The following is a 16,560-nucleotide window of genomic DNA, read 5'->3' as shown; positions in this document are numbered from 1 at the left end:
CATCTTAAGAGAAAAAAATTGCTAAAGCAACCCCAGTTAACCTCAGTCAGTTGTAATACCAAGAATTTGATGCCCAATATTCAATCAAGAGTCAAGACACACCAGTGCAAATGAATCGTCTTAGACAGCAAGCAACAAAGCATTAGTTTCACTTTCACATTGAATTGAATTAGTGGACAGCTTCATCTGCTCTTTCTGCGAGAGCACACCCGTGATCAGTAATCAGCTATTTATTCCATCACCACCTTCCACTCCAGCTCGATCTTAAACACTTCCAAACAAAAATGGTTTCATTTCACCGCAACTTGAACATAGAAAACCACCTGGGCATGTGACATTCAACTTTAGCTAGAGATCACGGACTGCTTGTTCTGGGAATATCATACCTCAAATTTATAGGTGCAGGAGAAAAACATTAAACAACAGAAAGAAAACAGGAAAGATCATGAGCTTGGTTAATCATGTGATAAAGGTTCAACCGTAGCAGTAGAATGGATTCCAAGGTTACAGCCACGTGGATGGGCAACCCATACATATTACTAGCAAAAGTAGGATAACTTGAACTGTTTGACTAATAGTAACCCTAGCCTAATATAGTAGACTGTTACTGTGACTTCATGAATCCAAGTTCAGTGTAGCATCTGCTTTAGCCTCAATGTCATTCTTGCTCCTGACCAGGCATCTCTTCTTTGTTTCCTCATCCAGGTAGCCCAAGTCTTCAGCAACTGCAATATGCGCATATAGCAACTCCTCAAGTTCATCAACAGGAGCTGACTTCTTACCTTTGCCACCTTTGATCTGCTGGAACCCTTCCTTCCCATGGTTTTTGGCGGTAAAATGCTCATGGATTCTCATCGCTTCCTGAAACCCAGATATTGTTGGAAGGAATTTTACTAGAAACACGCTCTGGTTGGCTGGTCTGCCATAGTTGATCTTTGCCTTGTCACATGCAAACCCAATTTCTGGATATACAGAACAAAACGTCAACAATTCAAGAAACTGCCAACAGATGAACACTATGAGCAACAGAAAACACAGAAATAATATACCAATCATTCATCTTATCCATGACTAACAGATTATATCTACAAATAGTTAGTTAAGCCGATCTTATCATGTAAATTGAAGTGTGTGACTGTGTATGTGACAACAAATAGTTAGTTCAAGCTAGATAGCCACGATCTTTAGGTTGCATATATCTACAGTTGCAAATGAACAAGCAGGAGACTAATAGCATGCACTACATTATATTGGGGCTAAATGCACGCTAACCTGTCAGCACGCCTTCAATTTCCTCTTTTGACACAATCTTTGCATCAGTAGCCTTTCCCTTGCTTGCAATGGAACTGTTATGTATTACGACAACTGGTGGCCACAACATGAGATCACCCTTCATGGCATTTACTTCATCATCTGGCATGGAATGATAGGCTTTAGCAGTGTCAGGAGCAACATGCCAGTTCCACCCCATCAGAACACAGAGTGCCTTGTGAAACCCCAAATGTTTTGTCTTCAAACCCATTTTGCATGTATCATGAGTATGTGATATCAAGGCATCCATGTCCAGAAACTTCCTTGGGACACTGTTATGCGAAGGAAGGGAACCAGAAATAAAACAAATAACAAAGCATTTCTTCAGGTTAGTCATCCAATGTAAATGTTCGATGAAATCAGAATGGTATGACACAAGAAAAATGATTTCCATTATGCTTTCGAATGCAGCATGATGAAAATGATAAACTGTAAAACAGATGAAGGATTTATGTGACTAAATGGTTGTGGCCTGCCTGCAGCAGATAATAACATATTGGAAAAGAAAATAGCATAGAGGCAATAGCAATGTAGAAACATATGTAGCTTGCAAATTAAACAAAAAAATTGGATAGAAACAGAAAAAACATCAACCAAGCCAATTGTTGCAACTAGGATGGTAAAGGTGGAAAACCCATACAGAATGATGCTATACCTTCACATTTCTCAAGAAATGAAAAGCACTGCTGTTGCTTTATGCAATAAATTTTAATAGTAGCCTAAAGCTTAAATTTCACCAAAATAGGATGCCACATAATTTCAAACAAAACAAAGATCAAGGACGTGATTTGAACAAGAAAACAAATCAACTTTTAAGGTTCTGTGCATGCTTACTAACCAGAAGATCAAGTAAAACAAAGTTGAAACCAAGTTAAAACAATAACTGAAAATTCTACATCACTGGAAAGATACTATTTTGTTGAGATAATATGTTATCTACACCATCATTACAAAAAACAAAGTCACCCGCTGACAAAGTTTTGTACTACTTGGTACTTCGATAAAAAATGACTTTTCGATATTTGAAATTGCAGTTTGGTGGTGACTAAGAAGATATCAGGGCAATAGTAATGGCATTTGTGATACCTATCAAATCCTATAGATATGACATGAAATCCCAATCCATATGAAGCTGATCAATGCTACATTAAAACTCATATTGTAGTAGGAATTGACGAATGCAAAATGCAAAAGTATAATTCAAGCATAAATTACTCACCAGGGTGGAAAGAAAAATAACATAACTAAATATGCAGCGTACGCTGCGTACCCCAAATACCCTACTTCAAGCGCAGCAGTTGGTTTAACCTACAGCCTCTAGCCAGAAAAGTAAAAATGTGTCATGCTGTAAAACCACAGCAAGAGACCGTGCACTTGGTTCATGTCTTAGTTTGCAAACTAACGCATGCTATCCACCAGCCTTCAGTGTCTTGCAAGTGCTGAATGGTCACAAAGAAATAGAGAGCAACTATTCTTGATTAAGGAAACATGTCAAGCAGGAATGTCTCTGTTGCATTCCATGCATTTAATTATGGTTATCAGATGAATCGTGCCACCAATTTAGTTGTGTATGCACCTGACCTCACAGGATACGAACTTGTCTGTCCCAGATACTAGCAACCAAAAGTAGCAATCCATCAACTTGAACCATAGTTCACTTGCACATTCTTCATGTCATCTTGTCCTGATAAATCCTTGCAATGCCATTATTCCAGGTATGTCACTAGTGGCTGTGGCACATTAGGAAAGAATATCGAATGGTCAATTCACATAACAGATCATGGCTGGCATTGTTCAAAACCTTTGGCACCAACGTTTCATTTTCTGAAGGTGACAAACAATGCTAATGTGCGGTCGTTAATGCCTGACTCTTGATTGAACCATGACCTGACAATGCTGGCAGTAACTCTACATGAAATTTCCTCAAAATCATTGTGCCACACACTCAACCCTATTATCCAATTTCATCCTAATGATACAATATACAAGAGATACCATGTCCTATAATTCAAACAGAAGATTACCTTCTGCGCGTTGTGTGGAGGGCACCTAAAGGTTTCTCATAGAACCATATGGAAGTCACCTAACATAAATTAATAATATTATTTAGCTATGCCACCGAATACTACAAGGGCCAGGTATGATAAACGTGATTAGATGATATCTAGGGCCAGGTATGATAAAGTTGACCGGAAGATTTAGAGTTTTGAAGGATTCCCCATTCCAGTCAAAGGGGAAACTTTTCAGGTGGTAGAGTGTTAGCACAGATGAAGAAATACAAACCTGCCACATACACAGCAAGACAAAGATCCTTTTGCTGCCTCACGATATCTCTTCTGCACGATTGGGCTCTCATTTAAAAGCTTTGTGTACTTAAGAAAGGCCTGGTGAACTTGCTTAGTGAACTCTTCTGAGCCTTCAGGCGGATCTTTCTGCATATAGAGGTCCTCATTTTGTGGAGCATCCTCATGGTTCAATTCAGGATCATTATGATTATCTTCTGACAACTTGAAACGTTTATTTGGCCTAACAAACCGATCTCCTCCAACATGGAATTGAGGAAGAGCAGATCCTAATCTCCTTTTTGCATTTTTTGCCCGTCCTCCTCTTCCATGCATGGGAAATCCCCCAAATTGCGACTGGCCAGTGGGTCTGGACAGCCTCTGTGACATAGGCTTGTGCTTCGAACGGCCATAGGTTATTGTGCTCTGATAGTTATCCTGATCTGCATCAGTCCATTCCTCGTTGATATCATCTCGAAAAGTAATCCTTGAGAAAACATTACGATTACCTGGCAGATCATATCTTGCATCATACTTGCCTTGGTCATCAACCATATCATGAGGTACAGTCATTCTCTTAGGTGATAGGTCATATGAATCCATATCATCGTCATAATGCTCCCGTCCTAGAGGGCTATCATCAGATCGGTATTGTTCCGTCACATGATCATGATGCATAGCTCTCCGGGGTATTCGTCTAGAAATCACAGGAGAAACTTCTCGGTCACTAAACTCATGGTCATCATCAAATGAAGAGAACTCATGTTGAACTGGGTGTTTTGCAAATCCAGGATGCTCAGTTTCAGGAGAATGTGAGTAGCGCACAACAGGATTCCTTGTCCTGCGGTGACGTGTCAATTCATCTCCATGGTAAGAGTGCTGTACATCACGTTCCATTCCATCATGCATCCCTTGGAAGGGATCCTCACCCTCTGCCATTCTATGTGGTAGCCTCACTTGGCGGTCAATCCTTTCATCCTTGTGGCCAATCAAAGATGACGAACCCAAGATGGGCCTGACACTAGGACTTGAAACCTGTGGACCATTTCCATGTAAGTTCTCTGGTGGAAGATAAGCATCCACTGGATCCCTTCTCCGATATTCCATGGATGCATCTCTTGGTGAATGCTTGGAGTGTTTCTGTCTTGTAATGTCCAATATCATCTTGTCATCAAGAGCACTTCCATATTCTAAAGAACTATCCGAGAATCTGTTAGCATGGCCACTTACATGTCCCAGGGTGTCATGAGAAAGCCTGCCAAGTGCATCCATGGCATATCCTTTGCTTGGCTCATAACAAGGTTCATCATGCACTCCATACGGCCGCTCCTTGGCAAGCAAAGATGAGGAAGAACCAGCATACACCTTCAGCTCAGTAGATGGCACAAGGCCAGCACCAAGTGCATCCTTACTAGGGTAAAGCCTATCTATTTCTCCATCCCTGTCAAGATGCATACCCCTACCAGCATAGAGCCTGTCAATCTCTCTTTCTCTACTCCTTCCAACATATGTCTCACGCAAATGGTCACGGTACTGAAACTCGCTGCTGTCAAGCAGCGAGTGGGTGCTTCCAGTGCCAAAATTCTCCCCGGCCTTCGACGCAGATCCCCCTGTCAAGAATCCAGTCTCTGCAGGTGGCACTGAGGGGTACAGCGGTGACGACACCCGTGGTGGTGGTGGCGGTGGCGGCAGCGGCGACCTTCTGTCCAGATACAGCGAGCTGGTCCTTCCCATCTCCGTGGAACAGACTCTCAGTGTCATTCCGGGTTCCCCAAAGAACTCGCTGCCCCTGCCGCCGCTCCGGCCACCTCCAAAGAGCTCGCTGTCCTTCCTCGCGGGACGCAAGGGTGGCTGCCCTAGGTGGGACGGGTGGTCAGGGAGCATGTAGTCCGGCGGCCCGTCGTACCTCCCGCGGTCATCGCCGCCACCGCCGCGGTACGGCGGCGCCCTCCCGTAGTCCGCGCGCCCGCCGCGGGGCAGGTCGCGGTCGCGGTCCCGGTCGCCCTCGCCTCGGCTCCCACTCAGGCGTCCCGCGCGGCGGTCCCGGTCCGGCGACGGGGTGCGGCGGGGGTGGTACTCCGGGCTCCGGCGGCGGTGGCCCCTGTACGGTGACGGGCTGCGGCGGGGGCGGTGGCCCCGGTCCGGCGGCGGGCTGCGGCGGGGGCGGTAGTCGGGGCGGCGGTCGCCGTGCCTGACCCTGTCGTCACGGGTGTCCCTGCGGCCGTGGCCTCCCCTACCTCCACCTCCACCTCCGCCTCCGCCTCCCCGCCGCATGACGGAGACACGCGGATCCGCGCTCCGACGAGGGGTGCGAGATGGCTTGGATTCGACGACGGGGTGACCGCGGCGGAGGATGGATTTGGGAGATTCGTGCGGCGGCGGCGGCGGCGGCGCGACGGCGACGGCGGCGGCGGCGGCGACGGCGACGAGGTGGAGTGGGGGCTCGGCGGCGGCGGCGGCGGCGGCGGTTGGGGGTGGCTATTTATGCGCAGTGGTGGGCCTGAGGCGCTTTGGGCTTGCTTGGGCCTACTTTGTGTTTGTGATGCAAACTTTTTTCAAATTAGAAGAAAAGGTGAAGTGATTTTTGTTACTTCTCCCTCCATTTCACAATGCAAAACTTTTTAGTATTGCCTAAATTCATATGGATGCTAATGAATCTAGACATATATATAAATCATATATATTCATCAATTGATAAATTTAGACAAGACTAAAAAGTCTTATAATATAAAATGGAGGTAGTACTTTTGAAGAGGGAGATAATATGGCTATTATTGACTGCTCTTGTCGTTTGTATTGTATGAAAAATATAGGAAAACCCATTGGTGCAAAATAATTGGGTTGGAAATGTCATCTGGATTGAGTTCTTTATCCCAGTTCAGAACAAAATTTAACATGGGCTCATACCTCTATCTTTCAATTTCCTTTGGTATGGTCTAATAAATGTCTATCCACCCACCCGATCACATATATAAGTGATCTTCCTTAACATTCTCTATCTAAAACTAGATTCATGTGTTCTAAAGAGTCCTCGTAGGCTATATTCTTATAGTACTAGTGTTTATCATTATCTATTTCTAAGTAATCAACGTCAAACTATTCAAACATGTAATAGACAATATTTAATGGCACAACACAAGGCCAATCGATCACCCCTATCTTTTTGTTTTTATTTATACTTATAAATCAAATTTGAACTTTTTTACTTTAAATTTGAGATTGATTTTGGGGTTTTTCACCAATGTTTATTTTTCAACTTTGGCTTTTAGGTTGTCAAGAATACGTATATAAAACTTTTATTTATAAATTATTTTTCGTTGGTAAATATATCACTTGACTTTTTTAATGAAAAACACACCATCACCCTTGATAAAACTAACACTATAAGCTTTATGTAAATATCAACCGCTCTTTGCTAGTGTACATTCGTGTCCTATTAAGCTCTTTCGCTCGTAAGATCTCTAAGGCACTAAGAAGCTGTTTGGCTGACATACTTCGTTTGTTTAAAGCTATCATAATATTTTTAACTAACTTGCCTAAGGCTTGGCTAATAAAAATAGAAGCATAGCAAACATGTGATAAGCTCGTTGCATTTTATCGTGGCACTACATATGAGTCAAATATATTAAAAGGAAAATTTTGTCATAAGGGTAGCGCGAATCAAACACATGTGTAATTTGATTAAATTTAGCTAACTTGAGTTATACTAAGCTTCGACAAACTATGATAGCTAACCAAACAACCCTTAAGTGCTTGTTCAAATTGCAGTGATAAAAAAATAGGCTCAACACTCATCAAACACTGTGATGGCTAAGAGCATCCTCAACAACTCATCTAAATTTGGTCATCTATATTTTCATTTAGATGATCATCTAAACTAGTTTTATCCTTCATATCACTGTGTACTCCACTAGATTATCCATATATGACATCCTCTATATTTCTTTGAAGGATGGAGAGAGATCATCCAAATATAAAGGTTCTCTCTCCTAATATGGATGACATCTAAAAATAGACGATAGGATGACCATTCTGTTGGAGCTCAATTTATACTCTCCATTTTCTATTTTCAGGATAGAGTGAGATAGATGAGCTGTTGGAGATGCTCTAAAGGTGGCAATCTTAGGGGGTTTTACTTTGCTAAATGGTGGCCCCACTTTTAGTCCTACTTCTAAGAGCAAGTTCAATAGTATAGCCAACTACTGGTTCCTATTTATCTATAGTCAATCTAATAGTCAACTCATACAATAGTTACCTATACAACAGTAATGCATGGTCCCACATATCATACACACACTGTGTCTTGGAGCACGTGCTGCATCTGGCTACAAATTAGTAACATACTTCTCTTTTCTCTCACTCTTATCTCTTTAAAATATACTTATAGTTGGTTTATAGCCTGCTGCTATTGTACCTGCTCTAAAGATAGCTAAACTTACATATGCCTCGAAGCTTTCAAGAAAGTCATTGCTAGTAATGACTTGTCATGACCCATTAGTTTATAGAATTCATGTTCAATATTGAAAAAAAACAATGGAAACTCTACGTAGTACTGTCCCTAAGTTATTAACACGTGGAACTGGACCCACCTATCAGTGGTTGTGATTGCTGAGACCATTTACTGCTAAAAAAAAATCTTTTCACGAAACATATATAACAAAATAGTGTGAAAAGGATGTACTGAACTTTTTGGGAAGCCCGAGTACATTTCTCGGTATGGATGAGAATCTTCCAAAAACCTTGGACGTAGCCCGCGTAGTTGCCGTAGAATTTGTATTTCTATACTCTAAGTAATTTGTATTTCTATACTCATATTTGCCACCTACTCCACCATCAATTTCCTCATATTTTTAAAAAATATAACTGATACATATATATCAAATCGTTTTTATTAACTCTACTTTAATAATATACTAATACTAATGATATTTTTTAATAAAATTTCGTTCCAATATATAGATGATCTGCTAGTTTGGTGAGAAATGCTATATATCGAAAACAATAATGATAATTTACAGCCTTCTAGAAAATCAACGAGTCATTAGATAGATACCACAAAAAAATGGGTCAATTATCCCCACCACCTATTAGCTCACTTGTACTGCCTGCCTCTATTTTCTTAGTGACACTTTAACTTATAAACATACCGTTGGACCATTACTTTATTAAAAGTTTTAGTGTACATATAAAAAAATATATGCTATGCTTACACTTTTAATGGTAAAAAAGTCATAACGAAATAAATGATACTTTTAAAAACTAATGAAATGGATGAATAAACTTCACGTCCAAATGTCATACATTTAAAATGAAGGGGTACATTTTTTATTGTTACAATATAAGAATTTCCAACATTATTCACTGTACACATATCAATCACTTCTCTTTAAATATTCTTCCTATTTTACCACCATCTGTCATTTCACGTATACCCATTTCTTATTTATTAAGGGACTCTTTTCTTCTCAACCTTAATCACTATTAAACAAAAAGAAAGAGGTAGCTGTGTATATGTACAGGAGAATCCCCTTTTTTTTTCGTGCAAAAACAAATGGCAGCACAAACAAAAAGAACACCAGCAAACAAATACTAGAGATAGCTGCCTAGGTAAAAACACAGCATTAAACCCAAAGGACAATACTTGCTAATGTCAAAAGCAGAGATGACTTCCTGAAGCTATTCGAAGGTGTCCAACGCATTGAAAACAAGAGGCAGTTGACAGTTGATACCGTGAGAGAATTAGAAATGCTCTGTAACAATAATATGAATAATAATTTACAGACTTTTAAAGGCTAATAGCAAAGCACAAGAAAACACCACCAGGTAAAGTGGCATCCATTATCCTCCCATCACTAGTCGGCTCACTGAATGACAACGAAACACATACGGTGAAATTGTACATTTTATCTTGAACTATATGTATCTCTGTACAGGACTAATATCCCATTATTCCTTTGAGCCACACAAATGGCAAAACTGGCATATATAGCCGCACAAAATGCGCGGCTCCATCGCCAGCAACTTCCTCTGAGTTCCGCCCCAAAATCACGGTGTTAGTAAGAAACATGACCACCGATGATCAATTAACCAGTTTACCAGAGCAATGTGCCCACCAGAACACTTTGTCATGTGAAGAGGACAGATGAAGATTGCTTGAAGCTGGAACCAGTTGCTTTATTCGAAGATGTGATCGCCCTATCCTTTGGAACAGGATTGCCTAAAACCAACTCGGAGGAGTTGGACTGTTGATTGTTTTCGCTCTGGCCAGGTCTGACCCAGATTTTGATTAGTCCCTCACGACAAATGGTGAGAATCGATTCACCAGTGAAGACCAGGCCGGAAAGTGGATCGACATGTACTCGGTGCGCAACAAGGGGTGACAGCTTTGGCACATCTCGCATTCTTGGAGAAGGTTGAAGAATGCCTGTTGGAGGGCATGCACTGTCCCAGTGTGCAGAAGGGCTGCCACTACTAAAAGTTGGTGAGCCACTGGAAGGATGTCGCAGTGGGACAGCAATCTCATCCATTGCCAGGTCCCACAGAAGAAGTTGTGTGTCCTAGGAGGATGAAATAAAAATTATACTGGCAATGACACATGTATAAGAATTGCTAAATGAATATATCAAATTGATATCATAACTACAACTAACAATATGGTTAAGAGTCGATATCAACAAACCAACTCCACTAACATGCACATAAAATACCATCATAGGATACACAGTAAGAAAATAGCAGCATGAGCATGACGATAATAAGGAGAAATTAGCATATCCTGCTACATGCATAGTGGATTGTGTTTTATGCCAAAAACCAAGCATAAGAGTGAAAGGTGGAATATGCATCTTTAATGATTATTAGTACTACATTGGTTCAACATAAAATGCATGCCGTAAAACTACAAACCACGCACTATGTCCATTGATATAAATTTGAAATACCTGACCAACAGAACCAAAACGGTACACAGCATTTTCTCCTGTTCCATCAGAATTTGGAGGAGACCAATATGAATCAAAGGCAACTCCGCTAACCTGTAAAAATAAATTAGCCCTGTCCTCAGTTACAACTATTGGCAGGGAACATCATGACATTATCAATTTCCAAGGCATGTTAAACTGTACCCATGAATTATGCCCTTCACCCCACGCGACTATCTTTCTGTCATCCATGCTCCATACCTGCACAAGATCATCTTCACCACCAGTCAACAGATATTTGCCATCCGAGCTGTCAAAACAGACCATGATCAAAAAAGGTAATAAACCAACCATACTAATTTGCAGGAGAGAATTCTGTGGACCGATGGTTGGAAATCTCATAGTAATGATTAAAAAAAATAGCAGATAAAATGCCAGAGAACAGAAAGCTTATAACATGGGGGAGACCAGGCCAGAGATGTTCTTCTAGCTCATTGAATTTTTAGAGCGATATGGCAGAACGTATGCCATGCTATAAAACAGCAGTGCGAGACTGTTTTACACCAAACAAAGTGAAATAGACATAATATACAACACTGTAATGTCATGCAAAACAAAAATAGTTCCTCCAACATATTACAAGCAGTGCAGGCAGCCAGTCTTTAAAATTATTTTAGTTTGGCGTGCTATTCAACCCAAGTTGAGTGTAGAGTTAAGCTAAAACAAACAGAAACACATTTCAGGAATACCTCATAAATCAGAAAAAGTAACGAATAAAAAAGTATAAATAACACTTAAAAGATAACTAACAGTGCAACTGAACAGTTGGAATACATAATTCATATAACTGGCTAAGATAAGGCAAATGTATAAACAGAAACAGAAAATTATAAATTGTCCAAAATGTACAGGCAATTACAATTACCTCCATGTGCAACACAATAGTGCGCCATAATAACTTTTCCCACCAAATATTAGTTGTTCCTTTGAAAAGTCAAACACCCTCAAATAACCTAAAATAAGGTTTTGTAGAGTTAAGTAAGTACAGAATCACTGGATTCTGAGTAAAGAACAATCAACTATTGGTCTAGGGCAAAGCAAGTACCATCTCGCCCGACAGCCGCCAAGTATGCCCCATCTGGTGAAAAGGATATGGCATTAATTGGACCTTGACAAATATGCCATCTAGCAATTGGATTGCTCTGAAATGACATTGAGATAAATCCAAAGTTAATCATGGCCGTTATAAGGCCAAACATGTTCAAGACCTCGATACAAACTCTTCTGACCAAATGTTTTGCAGTAAAAAATATTTGTAAGGTGCTAGAAAATATAGGATAATGGAATTACTTCCCAAGATTCAATTTATATGAGTACCGAGCTACTTGGCATAATTCTACCTGGCAGTTGGCAACTTGGCATTTGCCAGTAAAGTTCTTTGTAAACGTGAACACTAGTCAGAAAACTTAACATTATGCACAACATGCCAGAACAAGTACACAATTGTTGAACCAGATGCCATGATACCCTTTTCCTACTGCATGACTGCACAACCAAACACAAGTATGAAGCAAAACCGCTGGTTCTCAAGGACTACTAAGCCTTTGTATCAGTGCACTTAAGCATGAATAGTTTGAGGTTCAATTGTGGTAGTTATTACTGTCTATGATGCTATTTCCATGCTCTACAAGAGGGGACTACTAAGCCTTTGTATCAGTGCATTTAAGATGTGTTCTAGGATCAGAATGCTAGACTACCCTGTAGACATCCATGCTGACAGAGTTAAGAGGCACCTCCAATCCTCCATAACAAGGTATACTTGACCAAAGTAATTCTTGAAGTGCCTAAAATACCTTACTGGACCAAAGTAATTCTTGAAGTGCCTAAAATACCTTACTGGACTTTGCATGTGAAATCATCAACTGAGCTGGATCCTTTATGGCTGGGAATGTACACTCAGTGTTTCCATCTTTGCACTGAATAGAGAGTACATCAATAGAGATCAGTTCAATCATCATCAAACAGAAGCCAGATTGTAATATACCAAATCCGATAACCAATAGCTGCTCACTTTATCATACACATACAAATTTCCATCAGAATGGCTAACAACAAAGATTCCTTCACGCTCCGGCACCCATGCAACAGAAGTGCATCGGCTGCCAAAAAATTAGTGTCTCCACAGTTAATAGAGGATTCAATTCATTAATAAGAGAAGGACATTTGCAAGAATGACTACGTAAACAGCATTCTGCTTAAGCAATAACATCCAGAGGTCAATTAAGTAATTTAATTAAATAGCTAAGCATCTGGAAGACCAACTAGCCTACTGCTTAATGAATTAAAACACATAAGTTCTAGTTATTAGATTAAAAGAAGCACAGATCAGCAGCAATGCAAGATTTACTTTTATGAGTGGGTGCTATGCAACACCAGATGACAAGAACAAAAGGGAATAAGGTTATCCTTCATTCTCCATAATATAATGATTTCATACAGGACAGGAAGCTCAAGCTTGATGGCATATGGGACTAAGTGAGTAGAGTTCAAAAAAAATATCCCGCTGCCACCATAGATTGGTCAACAGAAAGAATCAGAACAGTAGCATTACATTCAAAGCACTGCCCAACCTTGGACTTATTCCAATGTCCCAAATGAGAGCTCTATTGTACGTTTTAGAATGCTTTGGGAGACCTTATGACAGCAAATAACTTTTCAAGCAGTTCTTTTTCTGTCTATCAGATACTTCAAACCACTGTAAGCACATATAACGTGAGCATGAGTGTTGAGGTCTTGTAACTTGTATTTGTGCCAATTTAACCAAAAATATATATATCCTATGTCCCAAACAATCGAAAACCCCAATGATTAAAGATAAAGTTAAAGTTTGACCATGTGCATTCAAAAGGTGCCACTCAAAGGTGTTACTCAGTTTTGACTGCAGGGAGTAGGAAACAAGCAGCAAAAAATTTCATACCAATGGTTGTAAAAATGTAGGAGGTGCCAATAAATAAAACAGTCCTATCTGACACTTGGGTGAACAGTGAAAATAAAACATGCCTGCCAGTGCTTGTTCCATCCTTATCACCCTTATTATAGTGCTGGGATGCAACAGGCTTCCTTCCAGGATCTTGTAACTGTTGCCTCAGCGACATTGAATAGACTGCAAAATGGTCAAAAAAAAAATTACCTCGTGGTTACATGAAATATACTTTAAAGAAGAGAGTGATTCAAATTACAACGCCACTGACCATCCCCTGACCCCATTCCGATAATCAGATCATGTCCCTCCTTGGCCTCTGGGTCGAATGCATGGCACAGTGGGTTTGAGTTGTTGAAATGGATGGACTTTATTGGATCCTGGTACAATTTAGCAGGCTTATCAGAAAACAATATACACTAGAATATACATTTAGCATAAAAACAATAAAAAGGTTATAGACCTTGTCTTGAGAGTTGAGGTCACTGATGAATAGTGTATCCGCGGCATTGAAAATAATGTATGTACCCTTGCCATCATAATTTGCCACAACTTGCGAGCTACCAATGCCTCCAGATGTACCAAGGCCTCCCCCGATGCGGCTGCTTGCAGACACAGCCCGGCTTACACCATTTCCCCCAACAAAGCTAAGTGTCCGGTTACCATTCCCAGTGCCGAGAAGCCTTGCTGCTGCAGAACGCATTCCACTGCTGGAGCTTGGCGTTGAAGGCGTTGAGCCTTGTCCAGCAGGCTTCTCCTTGAGATATGCTACCGTCAACTGCGATAATCAGAACCATCAATAACCAGACTTACAAAACTGCAAAACTATTTTCCGATACAACGCAACAGACCACACAGGCACACAGCAAACCTGACCAATACACAAGCTATTACTACAGAATCAAGAAAAGATGTACTGATTGAACTCGCAACCTTATCAACGAGGCACTAGAAGCTAACGATTGGATTTCTATAACGCTAGCAGCAAGGTGAGTTGTTCATTGAAGAAATCAACGCCATCCAGCATTTCTACAAGTACCACGGAGCACGCAGCAGATGTAGCAAAAGCGTAAGACTTTACCTAAAAATGTTCCTCTAGATTCCAAAAACACTATGAAACCGCCGAAATCGTCATCGATAGGCACCCAATCTATGCAGATCCCCACGGAATATGCACCCGGACCCCCACAACTAGGGCCGTCGAGGAGCGGCGAGGGTTACCTGCGAGACGGTCTTCCCGCCGTGGTTGTAGTGCAGCACGGCGGCGGAGTGTGTCTTCTCGTACTGCAGCTTGTACCTCCCCTCGGGGGTCTTGAAGTAGGTCTTGAGCCCGGCCGCCGCGGCGCCGCCGCCGCCGCCGGCCCCGGCCCCCGCCGCGGAAGCCGAAGAATTCGCCGCCATGCCCGGCGCCACCGCAGCCCCGGCCCGCCGATCGCGCCTCCCTCCCTCCCTCGAATGCTCGCTACCCTAGCACCCACCGACCAATCGCGCGCGCACGAGACCGCCCGGTCTCATGCCATGGCCGCCCCGCCGCTGGGCCCGCCTCCGCCGCAGGCGGACAGGTCCGTAGCACGGGGAGGGTTTCGGCGGCGAGTAGGATGGGGTGGATGGATGGATGGATCCACGCGGCGGCGGCGGCGGCGGCGAGGGGGAGGAGGAGAAGGCGGCTCGATTTGGGAGGAGGAGACCGGAGAAAATGGCTTGGAGTTGGAGCCGGAAATATGACGTAATAATAGCGGAACTGTTACTTACTCTCTCCCTCTCTCTCTCTCTTCTTAATTAAAATTAAAATTGGTAAAATGGAAATGGAAATGGGTAAATAAATAATTCCAGTTCTCACCCAATACTTTTGACCCTTCATCTATTTAAAAATTTTGTGTGAATATAAAAATAAGTTATAATTAAAATATATTTGGTAATATACAATCATAAGAATTACATTTTTTAAAAAAATAACAATGATCAAACATGTAACAAATGAATGGAGTAGTTCAGTTTGCAGTGATGTTACGAACACATGTGATTCGCCTTTTTTTATGAATTAGTTCAATTTCAACTGTCTTTAGAATTTCTCAATTTGCACGTCAGTCTTTTAGAATTCCTAATTGTACGAAATTTCAAAAATAGGATTGAATATTTTTACTTTATCTTCGAGAATCTCAACAATCCTTTATCTTTTCTCTCTACTAGTAATAGTATGTTTTTCAAACAACCTTTTCTATAAATAATTATGTTTATTTGTGTTGCTTTGCTTTAGCACTTTCTTTCTAAAATCCTACATCTATTTCTCGTTGTTGAGTCCTTACTGTAATTATTTATTTCTTGTATACCTGCGTCCGTCTCTTTTGCCCTAGTAATATCAGTGTTTCATTCAATGATCGTCTCCCATCTAGTTTGAGCTCATCATCAACCAATAGCTAGGAATTTTTATATGGTACGATAAACCATGAGATAACTATTTGAATTTTTGAAATCCTTAGTTTTTCGTGGTTACCTCATGATAATTCCAGCACCACAGAATAACGATAACCACTAGCAAAATAGTAGGGGAAACTTTTCTAGCTAGGAACACAAGAGTTCTTCTTGAATTGCATGGATTGTCCTTTGCCTCAGACAAAAAAAGGTTGTGTTAGCCACTACTTTCTTCTCGTGTGAGCTGCACTAATCGCCTTCCTTGTTTCCAGGAATTGTTATTTGATGTCTGGATGAAGTTCACACAATTAATCAATGTTACATCACCCATCAACTTCATCTTCTAGAGGACCATTCATGTTCATGTCTTACGTCACCCTCTACAGCTCACCATGGTTTCATAGTCTACACCTACGTCGCCATGTCAATATTCTATTACCAGACTAAAAAGGCAAAGTAGTTTCTTTTAAAGTCATTTGCTTTCGCCATGCTTGAAGTGTAATTAGCTTATCTTTGGGGGACTTCTTTGCTTATCTTACTATACTATAAATATATCTACTTAGGAGATCTGAGCATTAGTTTGTGTTTAAAAAGATTTTATATGATTTTGTAGTGCATGCCAATTTGTTTCTATGTGTTTTTATGTTATCATGTG

General features: G+C 41.1%; 2 protein-coding genes across 2 annotated transcripts; both read right to left on the bottom strand.

Moving 5' to 3' along the window:
- Positions 1-428: 428 nt before the first annotated feature.
- LOC102715439 lies at positions 429-6,029 on the bottom strand. Its single transcript, XM_006664318.3, has 3 exons — positions 3,595-6,029; positions 1,273-1,583; positions 429-962 (listed from the first exon to the last, which is right to left on the bottom strand). Exons 1-3 carry the CDS (start codon positions 5,865-5,867, stop codon positions 616-618), a joined length of 2,931 nt encoding a protein of 976 aa, XP_006664381.3. The 5' UTR covers positions 5,868-6,029; the 3' UTR covers positions 429-615.
- A 3,282-nt stretch (positions 6,030-9,311) lies between these two features.
- On the bottom strand, positions 9,312-15,166 carry LOC102715164 (dystrophia myotonica WD repeat-containing protein-like). Its single transcript, XM_040529328.1, has 11 exons — positions 14,715-15,166; positions 13,957-14,271; positions 13,765-13,873; positions 13,574-13,676; positions 12,585-12,672; positions 12,406-12,489; positions 11,619-11,715; positions 11,439-11,526; positions 10,718-10,823; positions 10,535-10,627; positions 9,312-10,150 (listed from the first exon to the last, which is right to left on the bottom strand). Exons 1-11 carry the CDS (start codon positions 14,892-14,894, stop codon positions 9,719-9,721), a joined length of 1,695 nt encoding a protein of 564 aa, XP_040385262.1. The 5' UTR covers positions 14,895-15,166; the 3' UTR covers positions 9,312-9,718.
- Between the last annotated feature and the right edge of the window lie 1,394 nt (positions 15,167-16,560).

This window comes from Oryza brachyantha, chromosome 12, assembly GCF_000231095.2.
Source record: "Oryza brachyantha chromosome 12, ObraRS2, whole genome shotgun sequence".
NCBI classification, from domain to species: Eukaryota; Viridiplantae; Streptophyta; class Magnoliopsida; order Poales; family Poaceae; genus Oryza; species Oryza brachyantha.
This window is presented reverse-complemented; position numbering and strand designations above follow the sequence as displayed.

Excerpts from the sequence above, each read along its gene's own strand:
- LOC102715164 (XM_040529328.1), bottom strand. The coding sequence starts at position 14,894 with ATGGCGGCGAATTCTTCGGCTTCCGCGGCGGGGGCCGGGGCCGGCGGC. Across the intron at positions 14,272-14,714 it reads GCGGGAAGACCGTCTCGCAG|TTGACGGTAGCATATCTCAA; the intron begins GTAACCCTCGCC and ends TGATTATCGCAG. Across the intron at positions 12,673-13,573 it reads GATGGAACAAGCACTGGCAG|CCGATGCACTTCTGTTGCAT; the intron begins GCATGTTTTATT and ends ATTTTTTGGCAG.
- LOC102715439 (XM_006664318.3), bottom strand. The coding sequence starts at position 5,867 with ATGCGGCGGGGAGGCGGAGGCGGAGGTGGAGGTGGAGGTAGGGGAGGC. Across the intron at positions 1,584-3,594 it reads TCTTGCTGTGTATGTGGCAG|TGTCCCAAGGAAGTTTCTGG; the intron begins GTTTGTATTTCT and ends TTCGCATAACAG. Across the intron at positions 963-1,272 it reads AATTGAAGGCGTGCTGACAG|AAATTGGGTTTGCATGTGAC; the intron begins GTTAGCGTGCAT and ends CTGTATATCCAG.